The 25,263-nt window shown below is 39.5% G+C and overlaps 1 protein-coding gene across 1 annotated transcript in view; it reads left to right on the top strand.

Annotated features, from left to right (window-relative positions):
* LOC150088202 (hydroxyacyl-coenzyme A dehydrogenase, mitochondrial-like) overlaps positions 1–25,263 on the top strand; it is a 155,821-nt gene that overhangs the window by 112,762 nt on the left and 17,796 nt on the right. The window contains exon 7 of the mRNA XM_090369383.1: positions 14,673–14,745. Coding sequence (XP_090225509.1) covers positions 14,673–14,745 — 73 coding nt within the window. The remainder of the gene's footprint in view (positions 1–14,672; positions 14,746–25,263) is intronic.

The raw sequence follows: 25,263 nt of genomic DNA, 5'->3' as shown, positions 1-25,263 counted from the left end.
AATTACGTGGCACCCCTGGAATGTTGTTGCAGCACCCTGGTTGAAAATCACTGATATACAGGAATTTTTCTAGCAGGGATAAGGAGGTGATGGCAGTGTATAAGGCAATGGTCAGGCCACACCTTGAGTACTGGCCCCGGGTGCCAAGCGATTGTGACTGAGCTATTTATCTGTGCCTTATAGTGCGATTTCCAAAAAGTGATATATAGTTCTTTTGCGTTCTTCTCGTTAAGTAATCTATTTATTTTATAACTGCTCTTGCTACAAAAGTACCTGTACAGAGCAAGAAAGGCAAGCCACCTTTCTTTTTTCATAGTCTTATTACTAACCCCCTACTACTTCTCGCTTGGTCACACCAGGCACTGTTCCTGCCTCCCCGTGGCGGGGCCGGAAACCTTGGCAGAAAAGCTCATCTGCCAAGGGCGAAAAGGAGCAAAGATGGAGCAAAATGATTACCCATCTTTAGCGCCGACAAGCTCTCGGCCACATACTGAAATTGATTATGACAGTTCACAACCCAAGAGATTGAAAACAAATTCAACACCAAAAGAGTTTCCTTCCTTTTTAATTTTACATTCACTTTCAGAGCAACCTCTCAGCAAATTATCTCCTTTCCTCATCCAGAAACACCTGGAGAGTATTGCAGGATCTCTGAAGACTGTGAAGAGGCTGCAATCTGGAGACCTTCTTTTAGAAACAACAAAAAGTAGACATTCAGAGAAACTCTTACAACTTTCAAATTTTGCTGGGATACCAATTAAAGTATCTCCCCATGCTACCTTAAATACATCCAAAGGTGTGATTTCTAGTTGGGATCTGTTGAACGTGACAGAGCATGAATTAACCCAAGAACTTCATGATCAAAATGTTATTGCATCAAGAATAATCATGATTAAAAAAGACAATAACCTTATGCCTACAGGAATATCATTCTTACATTTAATTCCCCAAACCTACCATCAACAGTAAAAGCTGGCTATCTACTTTGCCGTGTTCGCCCGTATATACCCAATCCCTTGAGATGCTACAAGTGCCAAAAGTATGGTCACTCTCAGACAACATGTAGAGGAAACCCAGTTTGTCCAAACTGTGGATCTTCCGATCATACTCAGTCTGAATGTTTGGCGACAGAAAAGACATGTCCCAACTGTAAAGGTAACCATCCTGCATATTCTAAAACTTGTGAGAGATGGAAAACTGAGAAACAAATTATCAAATATAAGGTTGAGAACAAGGTAAGCTTTCAAGAAGCAAGGAAAATAATTGCTCCTACCATGCCCAAACGTACCTATGCAATGTTGCACAAAAACAACAAACAGTGTCCACCCAAACTGAAGTTACCGTCCCCTCAAACATATCAATCTCTGACTGGGCTCGAGCTGTCCTCTCTCAGCAACAGTTCAGTAACCCCAAGCATTCAGACCAGGCAAGTAACACTCCTCTTACAATACCAGCGACTTCTCCTACTCTACAGGAAGATCCAATATTAGAAATTCATGCCGAAGAAGAAGAAATGGACACTGGTCAGCCAGTTTTCCTAAAAAAAGACAAACAAAAATTGGAACGTCATAAGCCAGTCACCTTTAAAAAGCAGTCAGATACATCTCAAACAATTAAACACAAATAATGGCCTTCATGGTACAATGGAACTGCAGAGGCTTTCGTTGCAACACAAATGATATCCATAATCTAATTAACCAGTATTCTCCAGTTGCTCTCTGTCTCCAAGAAACTTACTTAACCTCGCAAATTTCTCCATCGATAAAGAACTACTGCCTTTATCGAAGAGATCGCAATACAGCAAATACTGCCCATGGTGGTGTAGCAATCTTGATAAATTCAAAGATCCCAACTAAGCATATCCCACTTCGAACTGAAATAGAAGCTGTTGCGGTTCGTATAACTCTCCATATTGCAATAACACTAGTCTCAATCTATTTACAGCCAAACCATACTTATTGTTTAAAAGAACTTGAAGACCTCCTCATACAGATACCTCCACCTCTCTGTATATTAGGGGACTTTAATGGGCACAACCCCCTATGGGGTGCTTCTAAATTGGATATACGTGGTCGACTCATTGAAAGACTTTTAGATGCACTAAACCTCGCCATACTGAATACTGGCACGCACACTCACATTCAGCTCCCAACTGGACATACTTCAGCAATAGATCTTTCCATTTGTTCTCCAGTACTGGTCCCGACCATAGAGTGGATGTTATAAACGATCCTATGGGCAGTGATCACTTCCCAATCGTATGCAAGGTATTGATAGCACAGACTCCTTTAACTAAACCCTGCAGGAAATGGAAATTTACAAGAGCAAACTGGGCAAAATTTCAGTCATCAATCTCTTTCAATGAGAAAAAAAATCCGTCTTCAGCGTATTGATGATGTGACAGATTACATCACGTCGCATCTCTTAAACGTGGCTAAAGATACAATACCATTATCAAATCCACCGGGCCATAAGCACTATAATTATTGGTGGAATGAGGAATGCACCAAAGCAAAAAAAGCAAAAAATAAAGCGTGGAATTTGTTTCGGCAATATCCAATCACAGCCAATCTGATAAATTATAAGAAAGTAAGGGCAAAAGCACACTTTATACAGAGGCAAGCCAAAAAAGAATCCTGGACCCGTTTTGCGTCAACAATTAACAGAAATACTGACAGCAAATTAATTTGGAAAAAAATTAGACAACTTTCTGGTAAGTTTCCAACCATACCCTCTCCAGTCCTCTCCTGGAATGGGCGAGATTTAACTAGTCCTTCGGATATAGCTAACGCTTTAGTCAATACTTTTGCTGAGATCTCAGCAACATCAGCTTATACTACATCTTTCCAACGAATTAAAAACAGTCGAGAACAGTATTCTATTAACTTCCAAACTGCCCTCATTCTACCATATAACAAACCTCTACAATATTCTGAATTATTGCATGCTATTAAAACAGCTCGTAGTGGTGCCGCCGGACCAGATGGGATCTATTATGTCATGCTGCAACATCTTGATGACAAGGCTTTGTGCCTCCTCGTGGTCTTTTACAACCGTATTTTTTTAGAAAAAACTTATCCAGCTTCTTGGCACCACTCTATTGTTTTGGCGTTCCTGAAGCCTGGAAAAGATCCAACCAATCCCCATAACTATAGACCCATATCTCTGTCAAGCTGCCTCAGCAAAATCCTTGAAAAAATTGTCCACAATAGACTCGTCTGGATCATAGAGTCACAACATCTAATGAGCAATAGTCAGCATGGCTTTCGACAAAACATATCGTGCTTAGATCTCATGATCAAGGCTGAATTTGCCATTCGCAATGCGTTCGTTAAACACGAGCATCTGGTAATGGTTACTATAGATATACAGAAGGCCTTTGACACCACCTGGCGACACGGCCAGGTGGTGTCAGAGAATAAAGATCACTAGTGATCTTTATTCTCTCGGTCTACGGGGAAACCTTCCCATATTTGTACAGAACTTCCTATACACTAGATCATTTCAAGTTAAATACCAAAATGACCTCTTTACAACTTTCATTCAGGAAGAAGGTGTTCCTCAGGGATCTGTGCTGAGTGCCACTCTTTTTGCTCTTAGAATTGATTCCATCACTAAACAGCTTCCAAACACAGTTGAGTCATACCTTTACGCGGATCACCTTTCCATTTCCTGTCATTCCCAAAGCATGAGATCAATTGAAAGGCAGCTTCAGATATCCCTGAATAAAATACAACAATGGGCCAACCTTAACGGCTATCGACTCTCACAACAGAAAACAGTTGCTATCCATTTTTGTCGACAACGCAAACTACATCTGGATCCTGAACTCCAAATTTCCAACGTCTCCATCCCAGTCAATAGTAACATCAGATTTCTAGGATTAATCGTTGACAACAAATTAAATTTCTTAGACCATATTAAAAATGTACGTACTTCCTGTTTAAAAAAGTTAAATATACTCAGAACTTTATCCGCCCTAACACGGGGTGCAGATCGCACCTCCTTACTTCGGCTATACAGGGCATTAATCCGATCCCGTCTCGATTATGGTGCGCCTGTGTATGATTCTGCCAGAGCAAGTGCTTTGCGCTGGCTTGATCCAGTTCAGCACAGCGCCTTGAGGACTGCACTTGGGGCTTTCAGAACATCACCAGCACATAGCCTCTACATCGATGCACATGAGCCCCCTTTAACTCTACGTAGGAAAACACTGCTACTGAAGTATGCCGTTAAAATACAAAGTTGTGCCTCATATCCAATTCAGTCATTCTTATTCAATCCACCATTAGAAAACCTCTACAGAATTAAGCTTAGCATAGTAAAACCAGCTGGTCTTCGCCTTCTTGAACTGATGCAGGTTTGGAATGTTCCCATTCATTCTGTACAAGAAGTAGTAACATGCGCTCAACCACCATGGACTTGTACTCCTCTACCCACCTGTGACACTCACCTTTGCCAGTGGGGAAAAAATGTTCTTCAAGCATCAAATGTGAAACAACTTCATGCAATTCACACTCACAGATATTTTGACTTTTCTCCAATTTATACAGATGGCTCTAAATCTAACTGAAATGTTGGAGCAGCAGCAGTGTTCCTAAATACCACTATTTCAGCATCCCTTCCACCTGAATTCAGCATCTTCTCAGCAGAATTAAATATGCAATTAAACTAGCCTTAGAAAATCTCTGTTCTGACTGCTCATTAAAATTTGTTATTTACACTGACTCCCTCAGCTCAATTATGGCATTATCTAACTCCGCAGATAAAGTTCACCCTTTTCTAAATGAAATTAGAAAATTATTACTGCAGATTGAAGAGCGCCACCAACTGATCACCTTCTGCTGGATTCCGGCACATTCTGGAATTTCTGGTAATGAACTGGCTGATAAAGCTGCAAAAAATCCATCTACCTTAAATTTAACCAATATACCTGTTCCAGCATCAGACTATCCACAAATCATTCGTGGTGCATGCCTAACAGAATGGACAGCACTCTGGCACTCTCAAACAAATAACAAACTTTTTCAATTTAAACAGGATCCTAGAATTTGGTGTTCCAGTGTCCGTTCATCAAGACGAGAAGAAGTACTTCTTTCAAGATCAAGAATAGGCCATACACATTTGACTCACCTTCGTTTACTCACAGGAGATGATCCACAACAGTGTCTACATTGTTCTCTAAATTTGACTGTGAAACACATTCTCATTGAATGCCCACACTATAATCAAGACAGAAATACAACCCTACTATCTTTGGTTAACCTTCGGAAACCAGTAACCCTAGAGAATGTCATTGGTGACAATGCAAATATTCCTGAATTTTTTAACTTTCTGAAGAAAATTGGACTTTTTACTCATTTCTGATTTCTCCTTTCTGACGTGACAAGAAATTCTCATATTTTATTACAATAAAGGAATAGGCACATTATAGCCAAAGCAGCTTATTAGCATTAGCATTAGTAGAGGCATATGATGCAAGAAAGCAAGCTTATTCAGCATCAGCCAAAAAAAAACACACACACACACACCACTCCCATTTCACCCCTCCGTTCGTTCGAAATACCTGTCCAGTTGAGCTTTAAATTTGTTTAGGCTATCAACTTCAACAACAAGTGATGGAAGTCGGTTCCACCAACCAACCACCCGCTGGCCAAAGGCAAATTTCCGCACATCTATCCGACATCCGTCCTTCCTCAATTTGAATTTATGCCCTCTGAGGTGATTATTCTGAGCAAGATGAAGAATTCCATTGGCATTGAGCATGCTCAAACCATTCAAAGCCTTATACACCTCTATCAGATCACCTCGCCGGTGCCTTGTCTCCAGACTCTGTAATTTGCAAAACTTAAGCCTTTCTTCGTAAGAGCAACCCTTTGTTCCATTCACTAATCTTGTTGCCCTTCTCTGTATTCGTTCCAGCAGCTCTACATCCTTCTTGAAATGAGGCCTCCATACCTGTATACAGTACTCAAGATGTGGCCTAACCATTGCCTTATACAAGGGAATAATCACCTCCTTATCCCTGCTAGAAAAATTCCTGTATATCATTGACAAGACACCATGAGCTACTCTTGCAGCTCGTCTGCACTGCTCAGAGAACTTCATATCTGCCGGCACAATTACCCCCAGGTCCTTTTCATTCTCCACCACTGTCAGTGTAGTACCGCAGAGTTGATACGTTGCTCTGGGGTTACTATTTCCCATATGTAGTACTTTACATTTGTCAATGTTAAACTTCATTTGCCACCTCTCAGCCCATCTGTTCAACCTTTCCAGATCCTGTTGCAGCAGCATAGCATCAGTAGTGTCCTTAACAACCCTGCCGACCTTTGTATCATCTGCAAACCTGGACATTAAACTTGATATCCCATCATCAATATCATTCATAAACACCGAAAACAAAAACGGACCCAACACTGAACCCTGAGGAACTCCACTAATAACATTAGTCCACGTTGAGCAGTGTACATTGATTATCACTCTCTGTCTTCTGCCATTCAACCATCCCCTTATCCATAGCAGCAATTTGCCTCCAATGCCACACTGCTCCAATTTGTGCAGCAGTCTTCCATGTGCAACAGTATCAAAAGCCTTTCTAAGATCCAAATATATAATATCAAAGTTATTCCCTGCATCCAGTTCTTTTGTGACTACATCATAGTATCCAATCAAATTGGTCAGGCAAGACCTGCCATTAACAAAACCATGCTGCGTCTGAGCTATAACTGAATTCTTGTCTAGATGATCCTGCAGTGCTTCTTTAACCAGTGCCTCCATTAATTTACCTGGAACAGAAGTTAAACTAACAGATCTATAATTACTTTTGTCAGCCTTTCATCCCCCTTTGTGAATTGGGGTTACATTTGCACATCTCCAGTCTATGGGTACCTAGCCTGAGTCCAAAGAAGCTCTCATAATTATGGCTAGAGGTTTGCTTACTTCCTTTGCTGCCTCCTTTAATATAACTGGATAGATCCCATCCACCCCAGGTGCCTTTTTTATGTTTATCCTCAACAATCTCTCCTCCACTTTCTTCTCAGTTATTACAAAATCATCCAGCTCACTGCCAATGTTTACTTTACCTACATCATTCTCCTTCTTGATAACTCCTCATGCGTGAATGTAGATGCAAAATACTCGTTTAGATTGTTAGCCACCTGAGCAGGATCCTCAACTGTTGAACCATCAATATCCAGTGGACCAATCTGATTCATCCCTTTCCTTCTTGAGTTTAAATATGTAAAGAACTCTTTTCTGTTTTTATTTGCATCCTTTGCCAAGGATTTTTCGTAGTCTGCCTTTGCCTGCCTAATCTCCTTTGTGACTTGGTTACAGACCAACTTATATCTATTATAGGCTTCCATGTCACCCATTAATTTGTATGTATCCCATGCATTTTTCTTCTCTGCCACATGTCTCATTAGTTCATCTGACAACCATTTAGGCCTAAACCTTGAACAATATTTCTTAGTTGGTATGTAAAGCCTGGTAGCCTCCAAGATTAGTTCCTTGAATGCTTCCCATTTTGAGTTTGCTGTTGGTAACATCATCAGTTGGTCCCACTGTATAGAATTTAAATACTGTCTCAGACCATCATAGTCGCCTTTACGAAAACAAAAACCCTTCCCTTTACCTCTGATGGTAGTTACCTCCTTGAGTAAATCCCACTTCAACACACTGTGATCACTGCCACCTAGTGGTTCATTTATCTGCAGATTCTTAATGCATGAAGAATCACTACTGATAATCAGATCAAGAGTATTGCTCCCTCTTGTTGCCTCACGATCATGCTGATGTAGAAAACAATCATCCAATAAATCCACAAAAGCCTTGCTAGTGTGCGAGTGACCAACCCACAAATTCCAGTCAATATCTGGGAAATTAAAATCCCCCATTATAAGACTCTCTGATTTACTGGCCCACTCTATTTCCCTGTACAATATCTTATTATACTCATCAGAGTCATTAGGCCTATAGCACACTCCTACTCTCAATTTTGATTTCCCTATGCTTACGTCACACCAAACTGACTCGACACTGCCCTGTCCATCGATGTCGACTGGCTTCTTCACTTCCTTGGACTTTATGTGTTTCTTAACTAATAGCATAACCCCTCTTCCCCTCCTGTCCTGTCTATCCTTTCTATACACATTGTATTCCCCAAATTCCAGTTCCGCATTACTTATATCTGTGTGACACCACGTCTCTGATATCCCAACAATATCTGCCTTTGATGTTTTGAGCAATACCTCAAATTCATCAAATTTATTTACCAAACTCCTAGCATTGGTGTACACGCAGGTATACATGCACCTGTTTCTATTCTTAGCTACCCTAACACAACCCATGTATTTACTTGTACCGCAATGACTCCCAGCAGTCTCTGAAATATCCTGCATCTTGTTTTTCAGGCTTCTGCTCATTTCAATAGAATCAGTGCAAGAATCACTTCCACCTCTGCCAGTGGACCTCTGCCAGTGGCTACTGTTAATCTATTAGTCCTTGTATCCCCCCCAACTAGCAGTTTTCCGACCCACCTAACACTGCCTCGACAGCATCAGCAAAAATTCTTGCACCCTTTCTATTTAAGTGTATCCCATCCCTGTAGAAGCAATCTCTCCTGTTAACAAGTACAGTCCAGGCTGAAAAAAATTCTACCCCTTGAGCCTTGCACGATCCCTCCAGGGCCGAATTGATCGACAAGGCTCTCATCATATACTCCCTCCTATCGTGTCTGGGCAGAATTGCAGACACTTTCAAATTCAATCCTAATTCACGGCTTTTTTTCAACAGTGACCTGTACTTGCTAAGTAATTCCACCGGTCTCCTACTCTTAATATCATTAGTGCCAACGTGTACAACTATATCACCTTTTGTGCCCTTAAAAGATGATATCCGCTTTACAACGTCATCAACCTTTGCCCCTGGCAGACATCCTATTCCACCTATCCTTTTTACAAAGCATGTTCCCCGTCTCCCTGACAATAGAGTCAACAACTACTAGTTCCTGTGGGACCAGTGCATTCTGCCTAGGGGGCTGCCTCTGTGTTGCCTGATGACCAAGTGCAAGCTCTGGCGTTGATGTGGGCAGCTGAGAGCTTGATGGGCCCCTCAATTTATTTCCTTCGAGGGCATCCACCCTGTCCTTCAAGCTCTCATAAAGGCCCATAACAACGCTGAGTTGTCGCCTGATTTCCTTGCACTCTTTACATCGTGCACACACAAAGACATCCCCCTTGGCAGTATCATGTCCCGTACCCGACTGCTCCGCAAACATCAAGCAAACAGTGCATTTTAAAAGACTGTGATTCAGAGGGCAACTGCCCCCCTCAGTTCTCCCCTGAACCACAGCACCCCCATTAGCTTGAGCCTTTTGCTGCTCTGGTCAGAGTCATGATTCCGATTTAATTTAATAGAATCAGTGGATTCTAAATTAAATTCCGTTACTAATATTAATCATGTTATCTCCACTAAGACCACCAGGTGTTTAATTAGCCACAATAGGTTATGGGGGGCTGCTGACCCACCAAAGTCCCATTGTTAACACCACGACGAGTCTCCTGGTTCGATGAGTCCAGTTTCCAGTTATTTCGAGTGGACAGGAGGGTGCGTATCTGGCGGAAATCACACAAAGCTAGTTCCTTTGCCGCCTCCTTTAATATAACTGGACAGATCCCATCCACCCCGGGTGCCTTTCTTATTCTTCAACAATTGATTCTTATTCTTCAACAACATTGTTGAAGTCTTATTCTTCAACAATCCCATCCACCCCGGGCGCCTTTCTTATTCTTCAGCAAAGTGGAGGAGAAATTGTTGAAGAAACTTCAATAATTTCTCTTTCACTTTGCTCTCAGTTATTACAAAATCATTCAAGTTTCACAAAACACTGTTGTTTTCTTTTTTTGTGGCAGTTTTGCAACAGAAAAACATATTGTGCAGCCATAGGAAAAGAAGTGGAAAATTTTTCAGGAAGAAGTAATATAAAATATGTTCCATTGATTGAACCAAAAAAAAAAAAGGTTCTTCCACCTTTGCTTAAAAAGTTTGGATTATGAAAAAAGGAAGTGGATTCTATTACCTAAGGTAAGTATTTTCCAGTTTAACAGGTGCAAAGCTGAAAGAAAGAAATTTCATGGGGCCTCAAATAAAGAAACTCCTCAAGGATGATGTATCTGAAACAAAATTATAGGATACTGAACTAGCAATCTTAGCACTTGTTTAAAGAAGTTGTACATGGATTTCTCAGAAGGAAAGAAGATAATTATGAAGCTCTGGTGTCAACTTTATTGCAATATGATAAAGATATGGGCTGCTGAATGTCTTTGAAAATTAATTTTCTTCATCTCATTCCCATCTCAGTTTTTTCTCTCAAAATTTGGGAACTGTAAATGATGAGCAAAAAGAATGATTTTATCAGGACATATATTACTGCTGGTTTCTTAAAAGGGAAAGTGAAATGGACTGTAAGAACTCTCAGAGTGGCAAACATTACTAAGGAAATAGAATATACATAGTACATTATATGTTTGATTAAAGTGTTTTAAAATAAATAAGATCCATTTTTAATATAGCGTATAAAATCATTGTGTAATATTTGAAACGGGTCATTCATTAAGTTAGTAAAATTTCAATAGAGACATGATAGAAATCTAATTTTTTGGTATTTTTTGAATCAGCAGATTAATTTCCTTTAGAATCTACATCTTTTGCTCCAGAGGTACAAAAAAAAATTAATATATTTTTTTCTTGGCCAGTGTTAGTAGAAATGGCGGGTAAATGAAGTGGTTATTTATTTATTTATTATTATTATTTGTTAAATGTGTGTAAAGTTGTTTCCTTTCATCGTATTTCCGTTACTAATATTAATCATGTTATAAATAATAAATAAATAAATAAATAAAGGCTATAGAGTTATATTTCAATGCAGACTTGAAATAATATAAGAACTGTATGCATTTCTATGTTTTCTGTCTTGTAGATACTTTAGTCCCTCTAGTGACAGAGGCCAATTTTGACTATGAAGGCTGGATTTATGCTCACATTAGTGACAATTATTATCCATAAGTTGAAGACACTTATCTGCTGGCCATATTTTCTATTTAGATCAAACATGGCTCAGAAGTACAGATTACCCTTGCATATACAGTAATACCCCGAAGTTACGTGATAGGTGGGTCCGACGAAAATCGCGTAAGTCGAATTCGCGTAAGTCGGGGTACAACTTTGCATATAAATACATATAAATTTTGCTCAATTGGGACCAAGGACTAACAAAAACACTAGTTTAGAAGAAAAATATTAATAAAATTGCAGTTCTGTATACATATTAATACAAAATATGTATTAAAAAAACAAATGACTTACGTTAAAAAGTTATTTCGATGTCGATGGCTTCATAAAATCTAACAAATTCGTCTGACGACACAGCGCCTTCTTTTTTTCACGCAGAATTTCTTCGTAGCAAGCTAATAATTTTTTTTATTCCTTGCTTTGTAGCTATAACGCGTTCTTCGTTGGAGTCTATGTTTTCTAAAATTTTTAAGCCCTTTACAATTGAGCCCTTTTCAATTTTCAACCTGTCAAGTTTGCAATTGTCATGTGCTTTTCGCCGTTGCTTCATTTAGGCCTGTAGCACGTGCAATATCACATGGTCTTTCATTTCGCTCAAAGCGTTTCACAATTTCATATTTTTTCTCTATCGACAGAGGCGGACTGGCCATAAGCCTTACCGGGGCCAGTGTAACCCCGGTGGGCCAGTGTGATTTTGGCCATAAACCATAGTATGAGGCCACTATAAATTTTCCCGGGTAAGAATTTTTGACCCAGTCCGCCTCTGTTTATCGATAATTGCTTTTCTTTTTCTCTCTGAATCTGCAGTGTCTTCACCAGTACGCTTCCTTTTCACACCTTTTAATTAAGTATTTTACTAATTTTTAGGGAATAAAGTGCAATTACAAAACGAGGAGGGACGCTTGATACGCATAAACAAAGCTGCGCGCATGTAGCAACTGAATAAACAACACCATAAAGGCAGAGATACACTATTAACACCCCACATTTCTAGGGGTTACTACCATAAAACAATAAAAATCCAGTTGCGTTTCTGCTAGTGAAATCTGTTATAAACTGGTAGTAAACTCGATCTAATTGCATTTGCGATTATACCGATAGCTGGAATTGTGTTGGTTTTTACGTTATTATGGTGAAATGTGTTTTTCCCTTCACTGATATAAAAAACATAAAATCAGCAAAGTTGAATTTTGTTCATCTTTCGCTCTCATTCTCCGCCGTCGCACTGTATATCGATAACATATGAAAAACGACCTTGAAGATAGTGGGCGGCAGCTTTGCCAAACGAAAAAATCAAGAACCGCGTAACTCCGAGTTCGCGTAAGTCGGGGTAGCGTAAGTCGGGGTATTACTGTATAGGTATAAATTTTGCTTCAGGGAACGAACCACTTAACTATTCACTTGGACTTGTTGCACTATTCACAGGGTGTCATAAGTTTGCTAACATAGGCCACCCATCATCTGATGAAAAACCAATAAGTTTCAAAACAGCTGTCATGACAGTGCTCACTTTTAAAAAAATAGTGAATTCATCTTTTTGGTGATGCTATTTATACAAAGCAATATTAACAATTTGGGTCAACTAATGGATAACTGTGACACTGTAATGTGCCCAGTTCTTCACAGCCAAAAGTCTCTGTTACTGGAGGGACCAAGCATCTGCAAGACAGAAACTGAATGCAAATGTATACAATTCTTAATTATTTTGATACCTCTTTTAAAGTATTACTATGAGCAAAATGATGAAAGGAAACAAGCTTATGTAGCATTAGCCAAAAAAACAAAATTCTGACTGACTCAAACTAATGTTATTTTCCTCTCACTCATTTACCCATTTCTTTCACGCATTTGTCCAGTTCTTTATTAAATTCACCCAAACTTCTAACCTCCAGAAGAGTATTTGAGAGTTTATCAACAGTCATTCTTTGATTAAAGAAAAATTTTTAAGTTTGTTCTACAGTTGTTCCCTCCAAAGTTAAATTGTTTCTCCTTTGTATATGTCACATGACTTCGAGCCTTCATCAACTTTGCAAACCAATCCATTCTTATGCAAGGTGGGAGGTGCTTTAATTCAAAGTCAACTCAGTGTATGTGTATATATACACACAGGTTTTACAAAAGGTGCACACTATAGGGAAAAGTAATACTGTTTCTAATTGTTCTTATCACAGGTTAAATTTCACCTGTGAAATTTAACCTGTACCACAAAATTTAAAAAAAAAAGAGTTGCCATAATTTTTTTTACTCAGAGAGAGGGGGGGGGGATTCAGGTATCTCATTGATATGTTACAGAAATTTTTAATCAAGTGATGAAATGTTCACTAAAGCACATCATCACATGCCTATCTTGTGATTAGTTTGTCTTTTTTTAGAAACCAGAAGCATCCATCACTGGCCCCATTGCAGATGAAGAAGAAATATCTGTTCTTGAACAAGTTCAAAGAAGACCATAAAGAAAAGCTGCCACAGTAGTGTGGAACCACTACACCAACTGTAATAGCTTCCATCTCATTTGTATTATAAGACTCATCTTATACAAGAACTTCACGCTGACCGGGCTAGCCGGGTGGGTAAAGTACCTGCCTGGCAACCCAAAGGTCGCTGGTTCTATTCCTACCTCGGGCTTGGATCAAAGTACTGCAGAAACATTGGGAGGTGCATTATGGCCACAGAAGCCTATGCATCAACAACTACCAAAAAAAAAAAAAAACAAGAACTTCACATTGATGACATAGACTGCAGAATGCAATTCTGTGAAGGATTTCTGCAAGATGAATACTGTTCAGTATTGTTTGCAACTAGGCATTGTTTTATGTTAATAGCCATGCCATTGGACATAACTTGATGTGTTGGGCTGATGAACAATCACTGTAGTTTGTGGATCCTGTTGAATGTGCAAGCAATGCACGTTCAACCGGATCCACAAGTAATTTTGTAGGCAGGGATACAAAACAGTGGGAGCCTAGTTTTTTATCACAATACTGTGACAGGCAATATATCTGTCTGTTTTGTAAGAATTCTGTTTTTCCTCTGTTGTATTACTGAAACATGGCATGTTCTTTCAGCAGGATGGTATACTAACCATATTTTGCACTTAATATCTGATGTTTAAAAATTCTTATTAAAAAATTTATTACAAAACTCGTCATATAGAGTTTTGTAATAAATTAATTAGAAATAAAGGAATTATTGATTGGTCACCAGTTGCCAGATCTCATTTCAGTTGGTTTTTGTCCTCTGGGAACATTTGAAATCTGTTGTGTATCAAGATTGTCTAAGATCAGTTGCAGGAACACAGAAAATCATATGTGAATGTGCAATAATCAGTGAAGACATTATTGAAAGTTAGAGCATTGTGTTCATACATCATATAAACACTAGTTTAAAATATATCATACTTGTATGTATGTGTGTTTTTTTTCCCGCACTCAAAGAACCAGTTTTTGGGAACCTTGGTTTCTCTTTCTCCTTCATGAATTAATTTTAAATCATGTAGGAGAAAGCATATTTAATTCAATTTTCAGAAGCAGATTTAATATTCTTCATTATTGACAATTAGTATCAAAATTAGAAAAAAATTTAAAAAAATGCCCTTTCAGGACACACCAGGATTTGTAGTAAATCGTCTACTGATTCCTTATATGGCTGAAGCTGTTCGAATGCTAGAAAGAGGTAAGTTAAATTCAAAAACTTGTAACATAAGGAAAATTTATAACTTGTTATGTTATAAAAACATATATTATAATCACAAGTGGCATTATAAAAGTGCATTTGTTTTTATTTCAGAACTTAACTTTTGTTAAAAAAGGATATTTGAAATGTACAGTAAATTAGTCTATAATAAGGCACATTTTTTTCATAATATTTATAAATAAGATTATAGCTGAATAAATTTAGAGACACAAATCATGCTAGTTTTGATGTCTGTTTATAAAATTTTATGATAGCTGAAACTATTCTTCTGTGTTTCAAAATGTACATGTACAAATCACATTCTAAGTCTTGAAGAGAAACTCTCTCTTACGAGTTATTTGATTTCTTTAGTTTATATCTAAATAATACATGGCTAATTATTAATGGGATCAGTTATATATGAGGTCTGATCAAAAAATTCTGAGACTATTATTACAAAAGAAGTGGTGATTGAGGGCCAAGATGACAAGTAAGTATGGGGAAGGGGTCACTACATTACTAGTTTGAGCTGTTTCTTGTTCCACCAACCTATTAATGAGCAGGACATTTTGAAGATCATATGATCAGATTCTTTCACAATTATAATGGAAACAGTGAATGAAAAACAAGGGGTATTCATATGTTGTCTGAAGAAAAGGAAAAATGAGTGGAAATCATCCAAATTCTAAGAACTGCATTTTTCTGTGCCTATTTAAGTAAGACTGTCATTTATCAGTGGATGAAATGTTTCAAAATTTTCTTCAGCTTCAAGCAATGATGAAATGCTCACTAAAGTGCATGAAAAAATTCATTCTGGGAATCTCAGTATTATTTCAAACAATTTTGACTAAAACCTTAGCATGTGTCAAGTGTTGGCAAAATATGCTCCAAGATTGTTGAATGATGGCCATACAGTTCACTTCTAAACAGCAACATCAAAAAATTATTCTTTTACATTAACATAGTAAGAAATCATTCTATTCTACAGTGTGATAAATTAAATAACTAATTCTGTTACCATCCAGTTACAACAGACATTTCAAGCCATTTATATGTAAGCAAGACCCATTTCTCACTGATGATATGTACAAAGTAGTAATAATCCTGGCCATTTTTCTGTGATGATTATTATTATGTATTCTATCTGATAAATTAGAAGTTGCCCCTGCTGATGTCACTTCAGCAAAAAAGGCAGAAAACAGAAACCATATCAGGTCTGATATCCCATTACCTGATAATGCACTCTACAAGTGAGAAACCTTTAGGGAAAATGTCACCCTTCTTTATCCAGAAGGGTTGGCAGGCTCTCCTAAATCAGTAAAACGGCTTCAGTCGGGAGACATCCTTGTAGAGACCAGAAGTGACAGACATTCAGAACAGCCCCTCCAAGCCACGCCTATCACAGTTAGCCCCCATAAGACCCTTAACTCATCCCGTGGTGTCATCACTGAATGGGATCTCATGGGTGTGACTGAGGAAATCTGTTCTGAATTGAAACCCCAAGGAGTGATAGCTGTGAAACAAATATTAATGTGTAGGGATGGGAAACTTGTTCCCACAAGAAACATCATCCTAACATTCATTTCACCAACGTCTCCTAATGAAATCAAAGTTGGCTATATCAACTGTCCAGTGCACCCATATGTCTCAACTCCTCTAAAGTGCTTTAAGTGCCAGAAGTATGGACACTCACAAATAGTGTGTCGTGGAGTCCTTGCATGTGCTTGTTGTGCCACAAAGGACCACAAAACTTCTTCACATTCAGCTACAAAACCCACCTGCATTAACTGCCAAGGAGAACACTGTGCTTACTTGCAAGCATGCCAGAGGTGGGAGGAGGAAGAAGAAAATCTGACTTAAGGCAGAGCTGAACATATCATATCAGGAGGCAAGAAAAGTGGTGAAACCTATGGATACAAAAACCTATCCATGCTCAGAAGGTAGCAGGGAGATGTTCCATTGGAACTCAGACCGAAATGATCATCCCATCACCAAAAGTCATTCACTCCCATTGCATACTACCTGTTAAGTTCAAGAAAACCTGCACAAAAAGATCAATCAGCTGCCCCTCCTTTATCCGTACCTGCAAGTGCTCCACCATTAATAAAAGAAACTGGTGGTCAGAAAAATAAGTCTGAAACATCCCCAGTACTGAATAAAAAATGGATGTTTAGAGGAAGAGGGTACCGGCCAAAACGGTCTTGGAACTTTTTACAGAGGTAAAAATGGACACAGGACAGCATCCATACGTCCCCAAGAATGATAAAACCAAGACTGATAAAAGTAAGCCCATAGCACCTCGGAAGCCACCTGATGGACTCACCAAGCCAAAATAATGGCTAAATTCTTACAGTGCAATTGCCGTGGATTCTGGCAAAATACTGATGTCATCAAAACATTCCTGCAAAGGCACAAGCCAGTTTGCTTTTGCATACTGGAGACTTATTTAAAGGCAGGTGATGGCCCACCATGCGTAACATTACCATTATTCATAAGGATAGTGCCGACCGGGCTAGCCAGGTGGGTAAAATGCCTGCCTGGCAAACTAAAGGTCACTGGTTCGAATCCCGCCTCGGGCTTGGAGCAGAGTAAAAAATACAAAAACTTTGGGAGGTGCATTATGGCCACAGAAGCCGGATGCACCAAAAACTAACAAAAAAAAAAAAAAAAACATAAGGATAGAATTGTGGATGGTTCTGTTTATGGAGGAGTCACAATCCTCATGGGCAACCAGATCTCTTTCAGCCTTTGAAACTTACAGCTAGCATTGAGGTTGTAGCAATTTGGCTTACTGTAGGGTTCTTAGCATTAGCATTAGAAGAGGCATATGATGCAAGAAAGCAAGCTTATATAGCATTAGCCATAAACAGCAGTAATGCTGTTTATGGCAAAAAAAAAAATCAAAAGCCTTTCTAAGATCCAAGTATATAATATCAAAGTTATTCCCTGCATCCAGTTCTTTTGTGACTGCATCATAATATCCAATCAAATTGGTCAGGCAAGGCTTTCCCTTAACAAAACCATGCTGTGTCCGAGCTATAACTGAAGTCTTGTCTAGATGATCCTGCAGTGCTTCTTTAATCAGTGCCTCCGTTAATTTTCCTGGAATAAAAGTTAAACTCACAGGTCTGTAATTACTTGTGTCAGCCTTTGATCCTCCTTTGTGAATTGGGGTCACATTTGCACATCTCCAATCTATGGGTACCTGCCCTGAGTCCAAGGAAGCTCTCATAATTATGGCTAAGGGTTTGCTTACTTCCTTTGGTGCCTCCTTTAATATAACTGGATAGATCCCGTCCACCCCAGGTGCCTTTCTTGTATGTTTATCTTCAACAATTTCTCCTCCACTTTCCTCTCAGTTATTACAAAATCATCTAGCTCACTTCCAGAGTTTAACTCACCTCTGGCATTCCCCCTCCCTGCATAACTCCTCGTGGGTGAATGTAGATGCAAAATACTCATTTAGTTTGTTAGCCACCTGAGCGGGATCATCAACAGTTGAACCATCCATGTCCAGTGGACCAATCTGATTCATCCCTTTCCTTCTGGAGTTTACATAAGTAAAGAACTCTTTGCTGTTTTTCTTTGCATCCTTTGGCAAAGATTTCTCGTAATCTGCCTTCGCCTGCCTAACCTCCTTTGTAACTTGGTTACAGATCAACTTGTATCTATCATAGGCTTCTGTGTCACGTGTTAATTTGTATGTATCCCATGCATTTTTCTTCTCTGCCATATGTCTCATTAGTTCATCTGACATCCATTTAGGCCTAAAATTTGAACAATATTTCTTAGTTGGTATGTAAAGCCTAGTAGCTTCCAAGATAAGTTCTTTGAATGCTTCCCATTTTGAATTTGCCGTTGGTAACATCATCAGTTGGTCCCACTGTATAGAATTTAAATACTGTCGCAGACCATCGTTTAACTTCCCCTGATGGTAGTTACCTCTTTGAATAAATCCCACTTCAGCACACTGTGATCACTGCCACCTACTGGTTCCTTTATCTGCAGATTCTTAATGCATGAAGAATCACTACTGATAATCAAATCAAGAGTATTACTCCCTCTAGAGTATTACTGCCTCCCGAACATGCTGATGTAGAAAACAATCATCCAATAAATCCACAAAAGCCTTGCTAGTGTGTGAGTGACCAGCCTAAAAAATTCTAGTTAATATCTGGGAAATTAAAATCCTCCATTATAAAACTCTGATTTACTGGCCCACTATTTCCCTGTACAGTTTCTTATTATACTCATCAGAGTCATTAGGCCTATAGCACACTTCTACTCAATTTTGATCTCCCAATGCTTATGTCACACCAAACTGACTCAACACTACACTGTCCAGCGATGTCGACTGGCTTCACTTCTTTGGATTTTATGTGTTTCTTAACTAATAGCATAACCCTTTCTCCCTTCCTATCCTGTATATACACATTGTACTCCCCAAATTCCAGTTCTGCATTCCTTATATCTGTGTGACACCATATCTCTGATATCCCAACAATATATGCCTTTGATGTTTTGAGCATCAAATTCATCAAATTTATTTACCAAACTCCTAGTATTGGTGTACACGCAAGTATACATGCACCTGTTCCTATTCTTCGCTACCCTAACACAACCCATGTGTTTACTTGTACCCCCAATGACTCCCAGCAGTCTCTGAAATATCTTGCATCTTGTTTTCCAGGCTTCTGCTCACTCCAATAGAAGCAGTACAAGAATCACTTTCACCTCTGCCAGTGGCTACTGTTAATCTATTAGTTCTTGTATCCCCCCAAGCTAGCAATTTTCCGACCCACCTAACACTGCCTCTATAGCATCAGCAAATATTCTTGCTCCCTTTCTATTTAAGTGTATCCCATCCCTGTAGAAGCAGTCTCTCCTGTTAACAAGTACAGACCAGGCTGAAAAAATTCTACACCTTGAGCCTTGCACAATATTTCCAGGACCGAATTGATCAACAAGGCTCATCATATACTCCCTCCTATCATGTCTGGGCAGAATTGCAGACACTTTCAAGTTCAACCCTTATTCACAGCTTTTTTTCAACAGTGATCTGTACTTGTTAAGTAATTCTGCCGGTCTCCTACTCTTAATATCATTAGTGCCAACATCAACGTGTACAACTATATCATCTTTTGTGGCCTTAAAAGATGATATCCGCTCTACAACGTCATCAACCTTTGCCCCTGACAGACATACCCTGGTCCTGTTCCACCTATCCTTCTCCCCATTTCCCTGACAATAGAGTCACCAACAACTACTAGTTCCTGTGGGACCAGCGCATTTTGCCTTGGGGGTTGCCGCTGTGTTATGTGATGACCAAGTGCAAGCTCTGGCGTTGATGTGGGCAGCTGAGAGCTTGATGGGTCCCTCTTAGATCCTTCGAGGGCATCCACCCTGTCCTTCAAGCTCTCATATAGGCCCATAACACAGCTGAGTTATCGCCTGATTTCATTACACTCATTGCATCGTGCACACACAAAGACATCCCCCCATGGCAATATCATGTCCCGTACTCAATTGCTCCACAGACATCATGCAAGCAGTGCATTTTAAAAGGCTGTGATTCAGAGGGCAACTGCCCCCCTCAGTTCTCCCCTGAGCAACAGCACTCCCATTAGCTTGAGCCTTTTGCTTTGCTGCTCTGGTCTGAGTCATGATTTCGATTTAATTTCAATAAAATTTCAATTTCAGTACAATTTCAATTTCTTATTAACTATCTACTCTGTTTATTTGCCACCTGGAATTGGCATCCCCAAGAAAAGCCTTGATGACCTTGTTATGCAATTGCCTTCCCCTTGCTTAATTCTTAGGGATTTTAATGGGTGTAACACACTGTGGGGTAGTGCTAACATCAATGGAAAGGGATAAGTCATAGAGCATATGCTCACTGACAATGACCTCTCCTTCTAAATGTGGGAACAAACACCTTCTTTCACATGCCTATGCATACTTTCTCTGCCATTGATCTTTCTATCTGCTCCCCTTCTCTCCTTCCTTCACTTACTTGGGATTTGGAGGAAAACCCATATGGAAGTAATCACTTTCTAGTGATAACCATCCTAACTAGTGGTAGACCATGTCTGCTATTTAGTTTACTGTAGTGGAAGATTGATCAGGCTGACCGGAATGATTTTCAACATTTGGCAAATCTAGACATCGCTACAGTCAGTCAGGAGCCCATCAGTGATGCAGTTATATACATCAGAGAAACTATTATCCATGCATCTGCAATTGCAATCCCAAAAACATCCAGCCGGTTTCCACTATTTCCCAAACCTTGGTGGAATTCAGAATGCACAGCAGCAAAAAAAAAAAAAAAAGCACAAAACAAAGCCTAGGGGTTATTCCGCCGATATCCAAGTAAGTGAAGGAAGGATCTCTTCTTCCTTCCTTCACTTACTTGGGAGGTGGAGGAACCCATGTGGAAGTGATCACTTCCTAGTGATAACCATCCTAACTAGTGGTAGACCATGTCTGCCGTTTAGTTTACCATGGTGGAAGATTGATCAGGCTGACCGGTGCCTTTCAACATTGGCAAATCTAGACATCGCTACAGTCAGTCAGGAGCCCATCAGTGATGCAGTTATGTACATCAGAAAAACTATTATCCATGCATTTGCAATTGCAATCCAAAAAACATCCAACCGGTTTCCACTATTTCCCAAATCTTGGTGGAATTCAGAATGCACAGCGGCAAAAAAAAAAGAAAAAAGAAAAGCACAAAACAAAGCCTGGGAGTTATTCTGCCAATATCCCATGACTGATAATTTAATATCATTCAAACATGCATGTGCGAAAGCACGTTATATGTGACGTCAGTTTTCGAGTCACAATGGGAAAATCTCTACAGAACCGACAGACTGCCAACAGACCTTTTGGTCCTCGGATCCAAGGGCTATTAAATAAACTAAACATGATGGTAGACAACGTTGCCCAGTCACCAAGGCAATTCCTTCCACCCTGGAATGTTCATCGAACAAATCTGTGACTTCTCCCTTAAGGTATGAGAGAAGGCTACTACGCTGCCGGCTGGCTACTAGCAACCCTTTGTATCACTTAAAGTACAGTATTCTGACTTTCTGCCAGTCTGTACAGGTGGCTTGAAGTCAGAATCTTATGTGGAATCTGCTGTTGTGTTCCCTCACAAAACATCATCCAATAAGATCCCACAAGAAACTAGCATTTATACTTCAGTGTTGCATACAATAGAAATAGTCCTTGATCACATCAAAAATAGGAGAGTCTGCTGACGAGGCTAGTAGGGACCAGACGTGTTCAAAGCCGCTAAGTGGATTTTTCTTATTTATTGATTTGAAATTATTGTTTTTCTAAAACTTTTGATTTAAATTTAGTAGTATAGCATTATTTTGTGATATTTCTGATTAATCTGGCATATTTATTCTTTACTCGGCCTTGTAATTGCATAAAGGTATCGGTAAGGGTATCAAATCCACGTGTTACAAGTTACAACTCCACTGAACGAGAAGTTTTTTAGCCATATTTAGCCGCTTATTGAATATTTTTTACATCAAATTATTTTTTGTAAGTAGCTTATAGACCTAGTATGGATCGTTAGTTTATTCTGAATCGAGACAGCGAGATTTTAAAGTTAATTAATACTTAAGTGTCCATAGATTACCGTTCATAAATTCCCGCCTTTGTCTTTGTCATACGATCGTAATATATCGAACCTAGATAGCGTTAGTATAGTATAGGTTATAATATTTTCAGCGATCGGTAAAATCTATTAAACTTGTTGAACTTCGTTGGCATTTAAATTGCACTTTAACTAAATATATATACCGACTTAGATTACAAACGTAACATAATTAATTAATACATAACTGATACGGAAGTTATATAAAGGGAACTCGGAGATAGTTAACACTTGACACTAAAAAATATATATACCATTATAATTGTGTTGGGAGATAAGTTAGGGTTATAAACTGAAATTGAAATTTTATTTAAATTAAAAGTAATCATGACTCAGACCAGAGCAGCAAAACAAAAGGCTCAAGCTAATGGAAGTGGTGTGGCTCAGAGGAGAACTGAGGGGGGCAGTTGCCTTCTGAATCACAGCCTTCTAAAATGCACAGCTTGCATGATGTTTTGGAGCATTCAGGTACGGGACATGATATTGCCATAGGGGATGTCTTTGTGTGTGCGCGATGCAAGGAGTGTATCGAAATCAGGCAACAACTCAGTGTTCTTATGGGCCTATATGAGAGCTTGAAGGACAGGGTGGATGCCCTCGAAGGAACTAAAGTGAGGGGCCCATCAAGCTCTCAGCTGCCCACATCAACGTGGAGCTTGCACTTGGTCGTCGCGCAACACAGCGGCAACCCCCAAGGCAGAATGCGCTGGTCCCAAAGGAACTAGTAGTTGTTGGTGTCTCTATTGTCAGGGAAACGGGGAACATGCTTTGTAAAAAGGATAGGTGGAACAGGACCAGGGTATGTCTGCCAGGGGCAAAGGTTGATGACGTTGTAGAGCAGATATCATCTTTTAAGGGCACAAAAGGTGATATAGTTTTACACGTTGGCACTAATGATATCAAGAGTAGGAGACTGGCGGAATTGCTTAACAAGTACAGGTCACTGTTGAAAAAAAGCCGTGAAATAGGGTTGAATTTGAAAGTGTCTGCAATTCTGCCCAGACACGATAGGAGGGAGTATATGATGAGAGCCTTGTCGATCAATTCGGCCCTGGAAAGATTGTGCAAGGCTCAAGGGGTAGAATTTTTTTCAGCCTGGACTGTACTTCTTAACAGGAGAGATTGCTTCTACAGGGATGGGATACACTTAAATAGAAAGGGTGCAAGAATATTTGCTGATGCTATCGAGGCAGTGTTAGGTGGGTCGGAAAACTGCTAGCTTGGGGGGATACAAAGACGAATAGATTAACAGTAGCCACTGGCAGAGGTGAAAGAGATTCTTGCACTGCTTCTATTGGAATGAGCAGAAGCCTGAAAAACAAGATGCAAGATATTTCAGAGACTGCTGGGAGTCATTGCGGTACAAGTAAACACATGGGTTGTGTTAGGGTAGCTAAGAATAGAAATAGGTGCATGTATACTTGCGTGGACACCAATGCTAGGAGTTTACTAAATAAATTTGATGAATTTGAGGTATTGCTCAAAACATCAAAGGCAGATATTGTTGGGATATCAGAGACGTGGTGTCACACAGATATAAGGAATGCAGAACTGGAATTTGGGGATTACGTCTACAGAAAGGATAGACTGGATAGGAAGGGAGGAGGGGTTATGCTATTAGTTAAGAAATACATAAAATCCAAGGAAGTGAAGCCAGTGGACATCGCTGGACAGTGCAGTGTCGAGTCAGTTTGGTGTGACATAAGCATTGGGAGATCAAAATTGAGAGTAGGAGTGTGCTATAGGCCTAATGACTCTGATGAGTATAATAAGAAACTGTACAGGGAAATAGAGTGGGGCAGTAAATCAGAGAGTCTTATAATGGGAGATTTTAATTTCCCAGATATTGACTGGAGTTTGGGGGCTGGTCACTCACACACTAGCAAGGCTTTTGTGGATTTATTGGATGATTGTTTTCTACATCAGCATGTTCGGGAGGCAACTAGAGGGAGGAATACTCTTGATTTGATTATCAGCAGTAACTCTTCATGCATTAAGAATCTGCAGATAAATGAACCACTAGGTGGCAGTGATCACAGTGTGCTGAAGTGGGATTTACTCAAAGAGGTAACTACCATTAGGGGTAAAGGGAAGGGTTATTACTTTCGTAAAGGTGACTACGATGGACTGAGACAGTATTTAAATTCTATACAGTGGGACCAACTGATGATGTTACCAACAGCAAATGCAAAATGGGAAGCATTCAAAGAAATTATCTTGGAAGCTACTAGGCTTTACATACCAACTAAGAAATATTGTTCAAGGTTTAGGCCAAAATGGATGTCAGATGAACTGATGAGGCATATGGCAGAGAAGAATGGGATACATACAAATTAACACATGACACAGAAGCCTATGATAGATACAAGTTGATATGCAACCAAGTTACAAAGGAGGTTAGGCAGGCGAAGGCAGAGTACGAGAAATCTTTGGCAAGGGATGCAAAGAAAAACAGCCAAGAGTTCTTTACTTATGTAAACTCTAGAAGGAAGGGGATGAATCAGATTGGTCCACCTGATATCGATGGGTCAACTGTTGATGATCCTGCTCAGGTAGCTAACAAACTAAATGAATATTTTGCATCGACATTCACACATGAGGAGTTATTCAGCGAGGGGAAAGCCAGGGGTGTATTCAACTGTAGCAGTAAGCTAGAGAATCTTGTAATAACTGAGAGTAAAGTGGAGGAGAAACTGTTGAAAATAAACACAAGAAAGGCACCTGGGGTGGATGGGATCTATCCAGTTATATTAAAGGAGGCAGCAGAGGAAGTAAGCAAACCCTTAGCCATAATTATGACAACTTCCTTGGACTCAGGGGAATTACCCGCAGACTGGAGATGTGCAAATGTG

Source organism: Mastigoproctus giganteus, chromosome 3 (assembly GCF_048544385.1).
Source record: "Mastigoproctus giganteus isolate SK-2022 chromosome 3, ASM4854438v1, whole genome shotgun sequence".
Taxonomy (NCBI): Eukaryota; Metazoa; Arthropoda; class Arachnida; order Uropygi; family Thelyphonidae; genus Mastigoproctus; species Mastigoproctus giganteus.
Note: the sequence above shows the minus strand (reverse complement) of the source record. Positions and strands in the feature narration are given on the sequence as shown.